At 41.8% G+C, this 15,731-nt stretch overlaps 1 protein-coding gene across 1 annotated transcript in view; it reads left to right on the top strand.

Moving 5' to 3' along the window:
• Nucleotides 1–15,731, top strand: part of NPR3 (natriuretic peptide receptor 3) — a 72,976-nt gene that overhangs the window by 18,757 nt on the left and 38,488 nt on the right. Inside the window, exon 3 of the mRNA XM_052659178.1 lies at nucleotides 6,153–6,319. Coding sequence (XP_052515138.1) covers nucleotides 6,153–6,319 — 167 coding nt within the window. The remainder of the gene's footprint in view (nucleotides 1–6,152; nucleotides 6,320–15,731) is intronic.

Below are 15,731 nucleotides of genomic sequence, written 5' to 3'. Positions count from 1 at the left end.
AACCTGTGTCTCCTGCATTGGCGGGCCGATTCCTTACCACTGAGCCACCAGGGAAGCCTCCTGTTTGCAAATTTAAATCTTGGAACATCCTAAACTTCGATGAAGTGAGGAGGAGCAGGCATGGCACCGGTGTTTGGAGGCTGGGCTTGTGTTTGAATCCTGACTTCCCTGGTGGCTCAGATGGTAAGGAGTCTGCCTGCAGTGCACGATACCTGGGTTTGATCCCTGGGTTGGGAAGATCCCCGGGAGGAGGAAATGGCAATCCACTCCAGTACTCTTGCCTGGAAAATCCCATGGACAGAGGAGCCTGGCAGTTTACTGCCCATGGGGTCGCAAAGAGTCAGACATGACTGAGCGACTTCACTTTCTTTTCTGTGTATTAACCAAGTGACTTCGGGCATGTTTAAGCCTCAGTTTCCTCATCTGTAACATGGGGATCATACTTCAGTATTTCTCATAGAGTGTGTATATATATATATATATATTATTATTATTTTTAAATGAGGATTAAAGAATGAAATGCTCTAGGCAAAGCTGTTCACAGTGGCTTCGCTCAGTAAGTGGTGCTGTTATCACTGGTGGGAGGATCTGGCCCAGCGAAGGTCAAGGCAAGGATGTTACATTTGGAGAGAGTGGCTTAGGCAAGGAGGCTGATGCTTTTCTCTCACTTGAATGGCTGCCAGAGGTCAGGAGCCACAGTGTTCTGCAGCAGTCCTGGTTGTACTCCAGGCGTCATTTCTTGAATGTGGTCTGTGATGTCTCAGCTTGTCCATCATTTCTTGAATGTGGTCTGTGATGTCTCAGCTTGTCACTCAGCCCACATTTACCAAAGGCTTACTATGTGCCGAGTGTTTGGTAAGTTTGGAGAACTACAGGATGACATGGTTATCCCAGTGTGGGAACCACTGGCCTGAGCCAGCTCCCTGGCCACAGAATTGCTGAGCCTAGGGCCTGGAGCTCAGCAAGATATTTCCTCTTTCACAAATACTCTGTACCCTTCTCACTTGAAATGCAAGTTTGCATGCATGCGTGCTAAGTTGCTTCAGTCATGTTTGACTCTTTGCAACCCCAGGGACTGTGACCCACCAGGCTCCTCTGTCCATAGACTTCTCCAGACAAGAATACTGGAGTCGGTTGCCATGTCCTCCTTGAGGGGATCTTCTTGACCCAGGGATCGAACCTGCGTCTCATGCCTGCTTCATTGGCAGGCAGATTCTTTACCACTAGCGCCAGTTGGGAGGCCCAAATGCAAGCTTGGATCTCCACAATGTTTAAAACCAAACCAAATAAAGAAAGCAAATTCACTTTCCTTTATTCCTGAGAAATCTACCAGAGTCACCTTCTCTGCCTACCCTCTCATTAGCTGCCTTCTTTATTCTCTTCTTAATCCCCTGTTCAGAATGACTGTAGGCATAAGACAATAGACCCACCACTCCTCTGAGAGTGCCTGGTCACCACTGACACCCTCACCACCAAGGCCATCAGCCTTACCGCAGACCACGCTTGCGTGCCTCTAAAGCAGTGCTGGCCAGTGGAACCTTCTGTGATGCTGGCAGTGTGCTATCCTGTGTTGCCCAGTACAGGAGTCATGGCCACGTATGACCATTGTACGTTTAAAATGTGGCCAGTGTGACTGAGGAACTGAAATTTTAATTTTACTTAATCTTGGTTAGTTGAAGTGTAAATAGTCACACACGTGGCTTGTGGCTGGTGTATGAGGTCAGCTCTAGTTCTTACCCTATTGCTTCTGTCCATTTCTTTCTGGAATCCCTGTTTTCTTTTTTAGCCTTGGTGGCACAACATTCTTCTGGCTTTCTGCTAGCTCCTCCCACTCCTGTGCCCACTAAAACAGCACCCCCAAAGGGTGTACGTTCACCGTCCGCCCTCTCCTCTTGAGTTCTGAGTGTAAGACATGTGGATGTGACCTCCAGCACTTTCTCTAGCCCTCATTCTTCTTGCTGGCTTCAGACCACTCTTTCCAGCCGAAGCCTGGTGCTGCCACGTGGGTGTTCTGCAGTCAGTCACCTTGAACTGACCGTGACCCTAACTGAAATCACTATCATTTCCACATCCACTAACCCGTTCTCCTCCCTCTGGCTCTGCTGTTTCCTCTGACAACCGTTGGCCTTTCCTCTCTGGCATCACCGGTGACGTGCGTCCTTCTCGGCTCTCGTTCACTCCCTCACTCTTGTAGAGTCTTCACATTCCTCTTGCACAGCCCTCTGCATTCATTCTCAAGGGCTCACCCTCTTTTAATGATTCTAAAAGCACATGCTGCTGAAAATTTGCTAAATTCAGAAACACACGAAAAGAAAAGAGAACTTGCCTGTGATTTGAAGCACCCGGAGACCCACGTACAATTTTTTTTTGGGGTGGGGGAGTTGTGACTTTGTGCATGTAACCTCTCGTAACCTCTTGCCTCTTGCCTGTGGCTCTGAACCCTCAGTGTCTCCCCAGTCTAATCCACTGCTATTTCCCTAGGCATGAGTCTGATCATGTCATTCTTCTGTTCCGCTCGTAAATCTCCAGAGGCACCCAGTTGTCTGTTGAATTAAATTTGTCCTCACTGATGGGGCATCCCGCCAAGCTGACCTCCGCTTTCCTAGCTTTCAATGGCTCCGTATGGGAAAGGTTACTGACATAACACAACAAGAAACTCGCTCAAAGCAGCAAGTCATAGTATCAGTTTTGCATGTGACTATGTACCTGTTTAATTTGGCTTACATTTATTAGTCATTTTTGTTTCCATTCTTTTTTTCTAGAAAACAAAACTTCAAAGTCATTACCTTTTAGATTGTGGTACTCAGCTGTATTGTACCAAATTTCACTTCTTTCAAAATAAAAAAATGCTTTTCTCCACATTATCATAGTAACTGAGATAGTTGCTGTTTCCAGACCTATGTGTATTTTCTAATTATGCAACAGAACACTTATAGGGTTATTTCCTTTCTTGTGCCCTTGGAGAGGACTCATACCCAAAGCTGAGAAACACTGACTGTCTTTGGCCAAGAACCATCATTCCTGCTGACTCTTCATACCTCAAGTCAGTTCAAAATGAATCAATGAACATGGATTGCACTAGAAGAAATGGATTCCTCCGTGGGCTGAAGATCTTCTGGATGTTCTTAGAAGTTGGGGTCTTTCTAGCAAACGAAATTTGGCCCCTTGACAAAAGACCATGTTGTCTGTGTCTTGAGCACCCAGCAGGGTTGACCCTGGCCTGGCCAATGACAGTGACACACAGCTCACGTGTACTCTGAGCACTGGCGTAGCTGTAGCCTCATTGGTGTTCAGGAGGTTTTGTCCAGGAGAAGAAGGAGGACAACTTCATCGAGTTTTGTTTGGTGGCCTAAAATTTAATCTTGTGCTTATTGCGAACTGATCTAGCCCTTAATGAATTCTGTCCTTGGCTCTAGCTTATTTATCTTTTAACAGCTCCCTGGCACATAGTAAGCAATTAATAAATGGTTGCTATTATTAGGATTATGACTAAAGAGAGGTCTCCACGAACAAATTCTTTGTCCCTGTCTTTTCTCCTGTTCCAGACTGAGGTTCCCAGCTGCCCACTGAAGGGCATACACGTTTGCACCTTTGCCTGTGCCATTGTAGCTTCTGCCAAGCATGCCTTTCCATCCTCTTCTCATCTTATTAAAATCCTATTCACACATTTCAGGCCAGGCGGATGCCTCTTCCTGGCATGAAACTTCCTTCATTGGAGCCGGTTGCCTCTTCCTCTATGCTCTGTGTGGTTTCCATGTGCCACTCGCTGCCCTGTGTAGTAAGCTGTTATCTTGTAGTGACTTCAGTTTTTTTACATGTCCATCTCTAAATTCCTCTTTGGAAGGTGGTGGAGACCATTCGTAACGTTTATGATGCCCACTGTGGTAGCTATCATAGAAACTTGTGTGTAGTTCAGTTAATCCATGTTTGTCTGGGTTAAGCTACGATAGAAATTGCAAAGCCATCAGCTCTTCACTGGACATTTTCTGTAAGATTGGAGCAAGGCCCACGAGTCCTGGCTGCACATTCTGGAAACATCCTCACTGTTCCGCTGCTGGGCTCTGGGCCTCTATGGACTGTGGGCTTGGGGGCAAACAAATAACTTGGATGTTGGACTCCAGCCTGTTGAATTTCTTGCTGTATTTGCAGAAATTTCTAGGGATCATAATGATAATTCTCAGAATTACTGTTACTATGGTAAAAAGTCAGATGTTCCAATTTCCTTTTAGGGTCCCACAAACTACTTCTTTTCTCAAAAATGAAATGATAAAGAGAAGAAGAATGATTCTTATCCATGTAATTTGCGTTTGCTTTTGTGAAAGGGAGAGTCGTGAAACAGCAGGTTTCTGAATGCCTTGGTTTCCAAGAATGCTGGGGTGGGTTGACATGCCCTCCTCTAGGGATTCTTCACAACCTAGGGATTGAACCCAGGTCTTCTGCATTGCAGGCAGATTCTTTACTGTCTGAGCCACCAGAGAAGCCCCTATCTGTAAAATACAGAAGATTACTATAACCAATTATCTGTAAAATTGTACCCCCAAATCTGTAAAATTAATATGACCAACCTAGACAGCTATTAAAAAGTAGAAACACTACTTTGCCAACAAAGGTCCATCTAGTAAAAGCTATGTTTTTTCCAGTAGTCATGTATGGATGTGAGAGTCGGACCATAAAGAAAGTTGGGCACTGAAGAATTGATGCTTTTGAGCTGTGGTGTTGGAGAACTCTTGAGAGTCCCTTAGACTGCAAGGAGATCCAACCAGTCAATCCTAAAGGAAATCAATCCTGAATATTCATTGGAAGGACTGATGCTAAAGCTGAAACTCCAACACTTTGGCCATCTGATGTGAAGAACTGACTCATTGTAAAAGACCCTGATGCTGGGAAAGATTGAAGGCAGGAGGAGAAGGAGATGACAGAGGATGAGATGGTTGGATGGCATCACTGACTTGATGGACATGAGTTTGAGCAAGCTACAGGAATTGGTGATGGACAGGGAAGTCTGACATGCTGCAGTCCATGGGGTTGCAAAGAGTTGGGCGTTACTGAGCAACTGAACTGGACCGAAATTGTACCCACAGTCACATGATCTTGAGAGGGTTAAATGAGTTTATACATATAAAGTGTTCAATAATGAGGCTTTTATTATTATTATAATATATATATGCTCAATAAATACTAGCAATTTTTATTTTGTTACTGCTGATGTGCTGATGGACTTGTCTAATAAATAATCTTTATGATGTTGCCAGCACTAAAGAGATATAAATTTTCAAGTTCACCTAAGCTACTTTTCAGCCTGAAGAGATTTGAGAAATAGTTCAATAATCTCAAATCTCTTTTTCTTTTAGTACCAACTTTATAGTACTTTATAAATTCATTTTCATATGTAGCCATCCTTGCCTTCCACATCTACATAGCATTGGGTTTATTGTAGCACATTAACAACTTGGTTGACCTTCACAGTTGATTGTAGGTATTGAATAATCAGTGAATTTGTTGTTCAGTCACTAAGTTGTGTCCAACTCTTTGTGACCCCATGGATTGCAGCACTCCAGGCTTCCCTGTCCTTCACTGTTTCGTGGAGTTTCCTCAGATCAATGTCCATTGAGTCCATAATGTTATCTAACCATCTTTTCCTCTCTCATCCCCTTTTCCTTCTGCCCTCAATCTTCCCCAGCATCAGGGTCTTTTCCAATGAGTCAGCTCTTTGCAGCAGGTGGCCAAAGTGTTGGAGCTTCAGCTTCAGCATCAATCCTTCCAATGAATATTCAGGGTTGATTTAATTTAGGATTGACTGTTTTGATCTCCTTAAAATATAAGTGTGAATGGAAAGGGATAAACCTACTTCTTGCTCCTGCAGTGCTGTAATTCTTGAGGGCCTAAAATTCCAGTTACATGGTTATTATAAGGCAATGAATCTAACAGTGCTTTTCTCTCTGTCTCACATTTCAAAGGAACATGTGTCCAAAGGGCCTTCTTCTCCCTTGATGATCTTGACGTTGTCACTTTACACCCAAGTACAAAACTGTGACAATACCTCCTGCCCCAGCCGCCAAAAGAAACATAGAAGCACATCATGGTAGAAAAGGGAGAATGGCCCCTTTGTGGTGACTGGCTTGGAATTATAAATATTTTTACTTCTCTCGTAGGAGATGGCTCGTGGAAGAGAGGAGACAAACACGACTTTGAAGCTAAGCAAGCATACTCATCCCTCCAAACAATCACTCTACTGAGGACAGTGAAACCTGAGTTTGAGAAGTTTTCCATGGAGGTGAAAAGTTCTGTTGAGAAGCAAGGGCTCAGTGAGGAAGATTACGTAAGTGCTTGATTAGGAGCCTAGACCTTCAGCATCCCAAAAACAGTCGTCAAATTAAATCAGATGTGATAAAGCATCCTGTTCTGAATCATTCAAAGATTCTTGGGTTCAGGTCTGAGTGTCACTGTTGCTCTGTGTGTGTGTGTTTTTTTTCCTGGCCAACTTTCCTCTCTCCTCTCCATTGGGCCCCCATCACCCCACCCTTCACTTAAACTTTTCCAGCTGCTGCAGGAAGAGAAATTGCTTTCTGTGGGTACTTGTGGTCATGTTATGCAGAGGTCTGGAGACTTCCCTTGCCTCTTCTGCTAGCAGCATGTTGGGGGAGAAGACAGATGAAGGATTGCCAAAGTTTGGCATGTCTAACTTTTCCAAAGCTTGGTGGAGGAAGGTATTTTGGATTTTAGAAGGCTCCTTCTTTTGGCAATCTGTCTTAGCTTCGTGGCCCATCTGCTTCTCTCACTTGTGGCCCTGTTGTTGCCTTTTTCCATTGTGGGCTGTTTCCTACTGAAGTATTCCAGAGCATCCCACTTCATTAGTGTGGTTGTTATTCAGCATCTTCCGAGATGCATCTTCTAACTCCGACTGGAGTCAGGAGCTCAGGCCAGGCTCAGGATTAAGCAGCAGGACTTCTCACTGTGTGATCCATGGCAAATTCCTCAGTCTTCCTCATTTAGACGAGGGTGGATCATAGATAATCTAGCTGAAGTCTTTAGCACTATCTGGTCAAAAAGTTGGAACTAAACAAATGGTGCCTCTTTTGTACTATTGTTTTAGGGTCATACTTGTCTTTGTAGGAATTTGCTATCCAGTGACATACAAAGGGTCTTATAAACAGATATTAATGTCTTAAATGCCATATATATACATGTATATAACACATCATTTAAAATATCTTTTGATTTTCTAAATCAGCCCTGTCTTCTAGATATGTAATGTGAACCACAAGTATAATTAAAAATTTTTTGGTAGTCACACATGAAAAAGTTAAAATCAGGTGAAATTAATTTTAATAATACATTTTATTTCCCGTAGATATAAAAATATTTCAGCATTTAATCAGTGTAAATTATGATTGAGATTGTATATATGTTTTTCTTATATGAAGTCCAGTATGTATTTTGCCCTTGCATGCTAAATTGTTTCAGTCATGTCTGACTCTGTACAACACTTTGGACTATAGCCCACCAGGCTCCTCTGTCCATGGGATTCTCCAGGCAAGAGTACCTGAGTGGGTTGCCATGCCATCCTCCAGGGGATTTTCCCGACTCAGGGAATGAACTTGCATCTTTATCTTGTGCATTGGCAGGCAGGTTCTTTACCACTAGCACCACCTGGGAAGCCCATTTTACCCTTACAGAATATCTTAATTCAGCTAAAGTGCTTGACCAGTGGCTGCCATATTGGACATCATGGTCTGAATTATGAAAGAAGTAGGGTTTCTGTAATAGAGAGGGGGCTTCCCAGGTGGCTCAGTGGGTAAAGAATCTGCCTGCAATGCAGGAGATGCAGGAAACTTGGGTTCCACCCCTGGGTTGGGAAAATCCTTTGCTGTACTGACTGCAATACAGTAGTTACATTTGGGAAAGCCACCTCACCTCCCGGGCTTCCCTTGTGGCTCAGATGGTAAAGAATCTGCATGCAAGAGGGAGACTTGGGTTCCATCCCTGGTTTGGGAAGATCTCCTGGAGAAGGGCATGGCAACCCACTTCAGTATTCTTGCTTGGAGAATCCCCATGGACAGAGGAGCCTGGTGGGCTATAGTCCAAAGTGTTGTACAGAGTCAGACATGTTGCAAAGAGTCAGACATGACTGAAGCGACTTAGCACTCTGTAATAGAGCCGAAGTTTTTAATAGAAACTTATGATAGTTTTGTCATCATCAGAATCCTTTGCCCCAGGAATATGAAGGACACAAAGGGCATCATGATTCCTTTAGTAGTTCTGCCGGAGGTGGTCTGTGTTAATATTGAAAGCATCCGAGTCTTTTACATATGCCATGATAGGTTATTTTGCTTTACTAAATTCATGTTAATTTTCTGCTTCATATTAAAAACTCAAAAATGGTGTCATCTTGTCTAATGACAAATTTGTCTTCTTCCTGAAGTTGTTGAAGTTCAAATATTTCAGTATAGGTTGGCCAACACTGATGATATTCAGTGGGTGAAAGTTGGCATTCCAGTGCTCCACCAGGTATATCTTCTTGACCATTAGTTATCTTGTGTTCAGAATATTAAATCTTATTTTAATGGTGAAGTGAAAGTGAAAGTTGCTCAGTCATGTCCGACTCTTTACAACCCCATGGACTATACAGTCCATGGAATTCTGCCAGGCCAGAATACTGGAATGGGTAGCCATTCCTTTCTCCAGGGGATCTTCCAAACTCAGTGATTGAACCCAGGTCTCTATTTTAATGGTAGTCTGGGCAAGATCTTTCTGAAAGGTGTACCTACTACAGAGATCCAGAATGCATTCCAATCAAAGACTGCTGCATTAGAGATTATTTGTAGTTGTAGATTATAATACTGCTTTTCTTTGATGGCAGGATCATTAAAATAGATTTTATGTTCTTTTATTTTTTTGATACTTAGCATTGGTGTCTGTTTATTTTTGCCACACCATGCAACATCTGGGATCCTAGTTCCCTCACCAGGGATCGAACCTGTGACTGCTGCATTGGAAGCTCTAAGTCTTAACCACTGGACCACCCTGGATCTTATAAATAGATAAAAATGATCATATAAAGTAGAAATCGGAGCTCCTCCTAATGACTTTGTCTTTCTAGTTATGTGTGTTTTAGCTGTGCTGTCTTGAGTGTCATTGCAGATGTTTGTCGAGTTAGTTTAGATAGGTGGTTGCGGTGGGTACTGTGAAGGAGGGAGCTATGGGGCCTGACATTGGTTAGAGCTTGATCTCCTGCAGCGGGAGATGCTGGAGCAGACTAGCAAGACATGGTGGTCTTCATCTTAAGGCTCAGCTCTTTCCTGGGTCTGTTTCTCTTGTTTGTACTAATGGGTTGTCTCATCTGCTTACTTGGAACTTCTGTTCATGACATTCGTCATGAGTTTTGCCGTCCTGGCTATTGATCTCAAACCCAGCAACTCTGGTGGACTCTCTTGATTACTTCTGAATTTTTTCTGTACATTTCCTTGGAGAAGGCAATGGCACCCCACTCCAATACTCTTGCCTGGAAAATCCCATGGACGGAGGAGCCTGGTAGGCTGCAGTCCATGGGGTCACACAGAGTCGGACACCACTGAAGTGACTTAGCAATAGCAACGCCTGAACTGTGAATGGTAACAGTTTTGTTTCTTTCTGATTCTTTTTCTTTTAAGTATGCTTAAGAGCATACATAAGTATTCTGAATTAAAATTAAGTAAAATTAATTAAATAAAAACCTTTAAGGATACTGGATAGGATCCCAATGCAATATTGAATATAAGTAGTGGTAGTGGGTGTCCTTGCCTTCTTAACTTTAAAACGAAGAACATACCAGGGATAACATTTTGGCAAGATCTTTCAAAGTTCAAAGGCACATACTTAGCAAATTTGTATCTAGGGATTTATCTTTTAGCTATGTAAAGCACTTGGAACAATAAAGCAGGTGCTGAAGTATAAGCACTGGGATTACAATCGTACAGAGTATTCACTGCAGCATTATTTGTTATGGCTGAAAACTGGAAACAGTCTAATTAATTGCCCATCAATAAGGGACTATTTATATAAATAATAACATATGCATGCAATGGAATAGGATGGAATTGTGAAAAATAAGGACAAATCTCTGTGTACTCAGGTGGAAAAACCAGAGTGATATATTAAATGATAACAGTGAAGTACAGAATAGTGTATAAATAGTAAAAGAAAAAAATAAAATGAAGAGCATATAACACATTTCATATCTGCTCATATCACCATTCAAGTGTGATTTGGGGAAAGAGTGGAAGTTTTCTTTGATTTTCATTTGTTGGTGAATTCTGTTTTAGCAAAATGATGCCCTTTATTAGGATAACTGAAATAAAAATAGCACAGAAAACATCAAGAGTCACGTAATGTAGATTAAGGGAAGGATCTGGACACAGATTTTTTTTAATTGAAGTATAGCTATTTGCAATGTTATATTATTAATTTCTGATATACAGCAAAGTGATTGTGTTATGTGTGTTTTGTATATACATTCATTTTCATATTCTTTTTGATTAAGGTTCCACAGGATATTGACTATAATTTCCTGTGCTATACAGTAGAACCTTGTTGTTTATCCAGCCTATATATAGTAGTTTGTATCTACTTATCCCAAACTCCCAGTCCCACTCCCCTACCCCTCCCTTGGCAAACATCTCTGTTCTCTATGACAGGACATACATTTTCATTGTAGGCATTATAAACTGTTTGATATCCCTGACTCCATGTCATGCATATTAGCATCGTGGTTGTCATATTAGCACGTGGTTGGCATCTTTGGAAGGCTTGCGATCTCAAAATGCAAAAATTTGAAGCTTTAAGAATTTTATAACGCTATATTTAAATATTGGAAGGATGGAGTGGCAATAAAATAAAATTATTACTATAAATTTAAAATAAAATAATTTTATTTTAAAGATAAATAAAAATTTTTAAATAAAATTATTATTATATGTTTTAAACTTACCAAATTTTATTATCAATGTGATTGTTTCTCCCCTCTTTTTCTCTCTTTCCTTCTCTCTCTCTCTCCCTCCATCCATCTCCAACTCTTGCCTTCTCTTTTTTTAAAGTGACTTTTTAATTGAGATAAGAGCACATTTACATGTAGTTTTAAGATGCAACGCAGAGATATTCCTTATATATAGTGCCGAGTTTTCCCAATTGGTAGCATTTTGGAAAATTTCATGCATGATCACAACCAGGGTATTGACACTGATAACAAGGCACTGATTTGACTTAAATTTTCTCAATTTTATTTGTACTTATGTGTGTATATATGCATGTATTGGTATAAATTCTATGCAATTTAATCACCTGTGTAGGTTGAGGTGATTAAATTTTATCAAATACCTTTTCCACATCTGTTGAAGTAATCAGATTTTTTCTTTATTCTCTTATAATGTGGTGAGTTGCACTACCAGGGTTTTCCCCTTGAACCCCAGTTGAACTGAGATATAATTGACATATAACAGTACAAGTCTAAGGACAACATAAAGATTTGATATTGATGTATATTGAGAAATGATCACCACAGTAAGTTTAGTTAACACTGATCACCTGGCATAGTTACAGAAGTTTTTCTTGTGATGGAAACTATAAAAACTATTCTTTTAGCAACTTTCAACTTTACAGTTCAGTATTGTTGACTATGGTCATCTTGTGGTATATCACATCTCCAGAATGGATTTATCTTATAATCGGAATTTGTATCACTGGATCTCCTTCATTACTAGAGTTTTTAAATTTTGATAATCTCCACACAACTTGGAATAATATTTCTGCCCTCTCTCTACGTCAAGTCTTGGACTCTCCTATTTCCCGGTTCTTATCTTGGAGAATATAATCACAGTTGAACCTATACACGTTTGTCAGGGTGGAGCTTTCCAGGCCACTGGCAGCCTGTAAACTAGCCTTTCTGGGTCAAAAGTCTGCTCCTGTCTCACTCACCTCTGGTGGGCGGTTGGGTAGGTATATGTGTGATCTGATGGAAAATAAGATTGCTCAGGGTTGGGCTGTTGTTGGGGCTTTGGGTGTTGTGTATACGGTAATTGCCTCATTATTAGCACTTGTATCTTATGACATTGTCTCCACCATCCCTATGGGTGATATGATAGTATTTATTTATTTAGTTAGTTTTTGGCTGCACTGGGTCCTTGTTGTGGAATGTGGGTTCTTAGTTGTGGCAAGGGAGATCTAGTTTCCTGACCAGGGATTGAACCGGGCCCTCTGCAATGGGAGTGTATATTCTTAACCCCTGGACTGCCAGGGAAGTCCCAATAGTATTTTTAAAGCATATTTGTTCTTTTACTAGTGAATCTCGTGAAAACCTAATCTAGTCAATGCATCATGTTTTAATAGGGCCCATTGTATTGGGAGACAGTATAGTGTTTAAATGTGCCAGTTTCCTTCTCATAGACCTGGATCTGCCTCTCAGTGTTTTTATTTGAGCATGTTTCTGAAACTGTGCCTTAGGTTTCTGACTATAAAGTGGAGATAATAATTTTTAACTGACAGGTTAAAAGAATTTCGGCATTGTATATGAATATTTAAATATGTTTAACACAATGCCAGGTATTAAGTAAATATTCAATGGATGGTAGCCATTATTTCTCTTCCTTTTGCTTTTTATATTCCAGAGCAGTGTAACCCATGTGTCTGAGGTTCCTGCATATAGTGTTCTCTTTAGCTCCCCTGCTCATCCTTCAGCTGTTAACTCAAGTAACACTTTCTCAAGACATTTTCCCTGATACTCCAGACTAACTCATGCACTCTGCTCCTCAACATCATAGCCTGCCTCTCTGGTTGTAACCACATGCCTGTGTGTGAGATTTTTAAATTACTTCTGACTTCCTCTACTACACCGGAAGTTCCATGAGAGCTGTCTACTCTTGCCTCCCCCTTACTATATGCTTGACACTTAGGAAGCAGCCAATAAGTTATTATTGAACCAGAAGACATCAGACCCAGCCCCCTTCCTGTACAGTGGTGAAGACTGCAGCCTGGGAGGTGAGGTGTGTGTGTGTGCTTTGTCGCTCAGTCGTGTCCGGCTGAGCCTATAGACCGTGTAGATTGTGACCCTGTAGACCATAGCCCACCAGGCTCCTCTGTCCATGGGGATTCTCCAGGCATACTGAAGTGGATTGCCATGCCCTTCTCCAGGGGATCTTCCCAACCCAGTGACAGAACCCAGGTCTCCCACATTGCAGGCAGATTCTTTACCATCTGAGCCACCAGGGAAGCCCAGGAGGAGGTTGCTTTCCCAAATGTAGCCACTGTATTGCAGTCAGTACGGCACTGTTGGGTGGTGACAGAGTCCTGTGCTTAGACCTTAGCAGGTGCATAGTGCCAGGAGTTCAAATCCACTCCTACTGCGGGAGATGGTACTGGGTGGTCAGTAGTGGGTTTTTATAGTGGGGATCCTGAAGGCCATCTGAGGGGGCATCAGAAATCTAAAGCTAGCAGTAAAGTCCTATGGGAGAGGCCCGGTAGTATCAGTAGAGCTTCCAGCCTGGCTCAGACAAGCGCTCGCCAACTGTTTGTCTAGCCTTCTCTGGTGGTTTTTATTGGATTGCCCACATGTGCAGTGGCTCTCACTCAAGGGTGTCTTAATGGAGCTGTTTGGCTTCTGCCACCGAATGGTTCCAATTCTAGAGCACTGGTATTTGGTTTTAGAATGTGCTGTGTGGTGGCCAAGCCAAGATTAGTGGCGTCCCCTGACTCCCAGTCCAGTGACTTTCTTTTTCCACTACATCAGTCTGACCTTTTTAACAACAATGTGCCCAATACGAGGGCAAACCCATGACCCAGAGATTAAGTGTCTCAGACCCTACAAGTGAGCCTGGCAGGCAGCACAGGCAGGAGTGCTTCCTTCCTTTCCCTGCATCCTGCTTGCCCAAATACACACTTTTAAGATATCAGTGTCTCTTTACTCTTTCACACACTTGACAAAGTCTGATCAGGACCTGGTCTTCTCTCCATCTGCTGGGATTTATTTTGCATGTTTTATTCTGAAGTGTAAACTATCATGTCCTAAGTCATCAGAGGCTGTTTATTGAGCACCCCAGGGAGCATGGCTGTGAACCTGATCCTGGGCCATGTAATGGTCCCATCTTGGGTGGGATCTTTGTCACCTAAAAATACTTGAGCAAGGATATACATATCCATGAGCTCTGGGAGCCTACAGAGGCCACAGTTCCTGTGCCAGCACGGACGTAAAACATCATTCACTTCAGTGTCAGCACTCTGACACACTGATGGCATTCACACAAGTCTGCACAATTTATCTTTTAGTAGACCAAATGTGGCACATGTGTGAAAATATCCATGTTTCAAAAGAAATGAAATCAAACACAGTGGAGTGGGTTCACTTAGTTCTTTAGTAGGAGGCTCCTTCAAAATTCATCCAACTTTCCATGACCTCTTTACGTGGATGACTTAGGGTACATTAACTCTTTATGAAAGTGGAAGTGAAGTCGCTCAGTTGTGTCCAACTCTTTGCGACCCCGTGGACTGTAGCTCTCCAGGCTCCTCCGTCCATGATATTCTCCAGGCAAGAATACTGGAGTGGGTTGCCATTTCCTTCTCCAGGGGATCTTCCCGACCCAGGGATCGAACCCAGGTCTCCCACATTGCAGGCAGACACTTTAACTTCTGAGCCACCAGGGATTTTATAATTATGTGCAAATTTTTGTATGTAAGTGCACATGTGTATATTTCTCTCAAGAAATATGCACCCTGCATCTGACTTTTAATGGGATCAATCTCACGAAAAGGTGAGAATCACTGAATTAGACCAGGGTTAGTCAGCATATCATTTGACCTGTTATTGTCCCAAACCCTGTTTACTCACATGGATAGTCTACAGCGTTGTGTAAGCAGGGCTACATTGAAAAATCACTCCCTTGCAAGAAAGTGAAGAAACACTTAAATGCCCTAATATTTTTTAATCTTATTCTGAAACCATTTGTTTTATTCCTGAGATGGAAGAAAGAGATACTATTCATTTAATCATACTTTCATTCTGGACGAGGGAGTCGGTCTAGTCTTTACACCTACCAGTGTTTTCACATCTTTAAGAGGTAGACTTAAATTTGTCCCAGCTACTATTTCTCAGCTTAGACTGAGCCAGTGTTGGAGACATCTTTTCCCCTCTGGCAGCCACCCTGACTTCTCGGTCCTGTAAATCCCACTCTTGGCTTTGCCCCATTCTCCTATTGTGTTTGGCACTTCTGACACCCATTCACTGGCTGGCCCTTTAACAGTTGGCTCTGCTCTTGGGTGAAGCTCACCCTCTTTCCTTGTTGTTGTAGTTGTTTAATTCAAAATATACATAAATTTCTAGATTGTGTACAATGAAAAAAGACCCACACTAAATTAAAAATAAATTCATGGTACTCTTAAGATAAACATGAGTCTCCAATTCTGCTCTACTCCACTCCTGACACTCGTTCTTTGGAGGCCATAATTCTTAATGCTTTTATTGGTTCCTGCTGTTTCCTTTTATATTTCAAATTAGCTTATTTATATTGATGTTTTTAATATTAAAAATTTTGATATTATGTTGCAGTTTCCTAAAATGGAAAAAGATTTAACTCCTTTACACACTTTTCCTCTACCAATACTACCCATCTTACCAGTATTTTATGACATAATTTTTAGTTAAAGGTATAGTCACAGAATAAAATCTGAAGAAAGACTAAAAAATAGAACTTTTATTATTATGACATACA

Source organism: Budorcas taxicolor, chromosome 20 (assembly GCF_023091745.1).
Source record: "Budorcas taxicolor isolate Tak-1 chromosome 20, Takin1.1, whole genome shotgun sequence".
Lineage (NCBI taxonomy): Eukaryota > Metazoa > Chordata > Mammalia > Artiodactyla > Bovidae > Budorcas > Budorcas taxicolor.
This window is presented reverse-complemented; position numbering and strand designations above follow the sequence as displayed.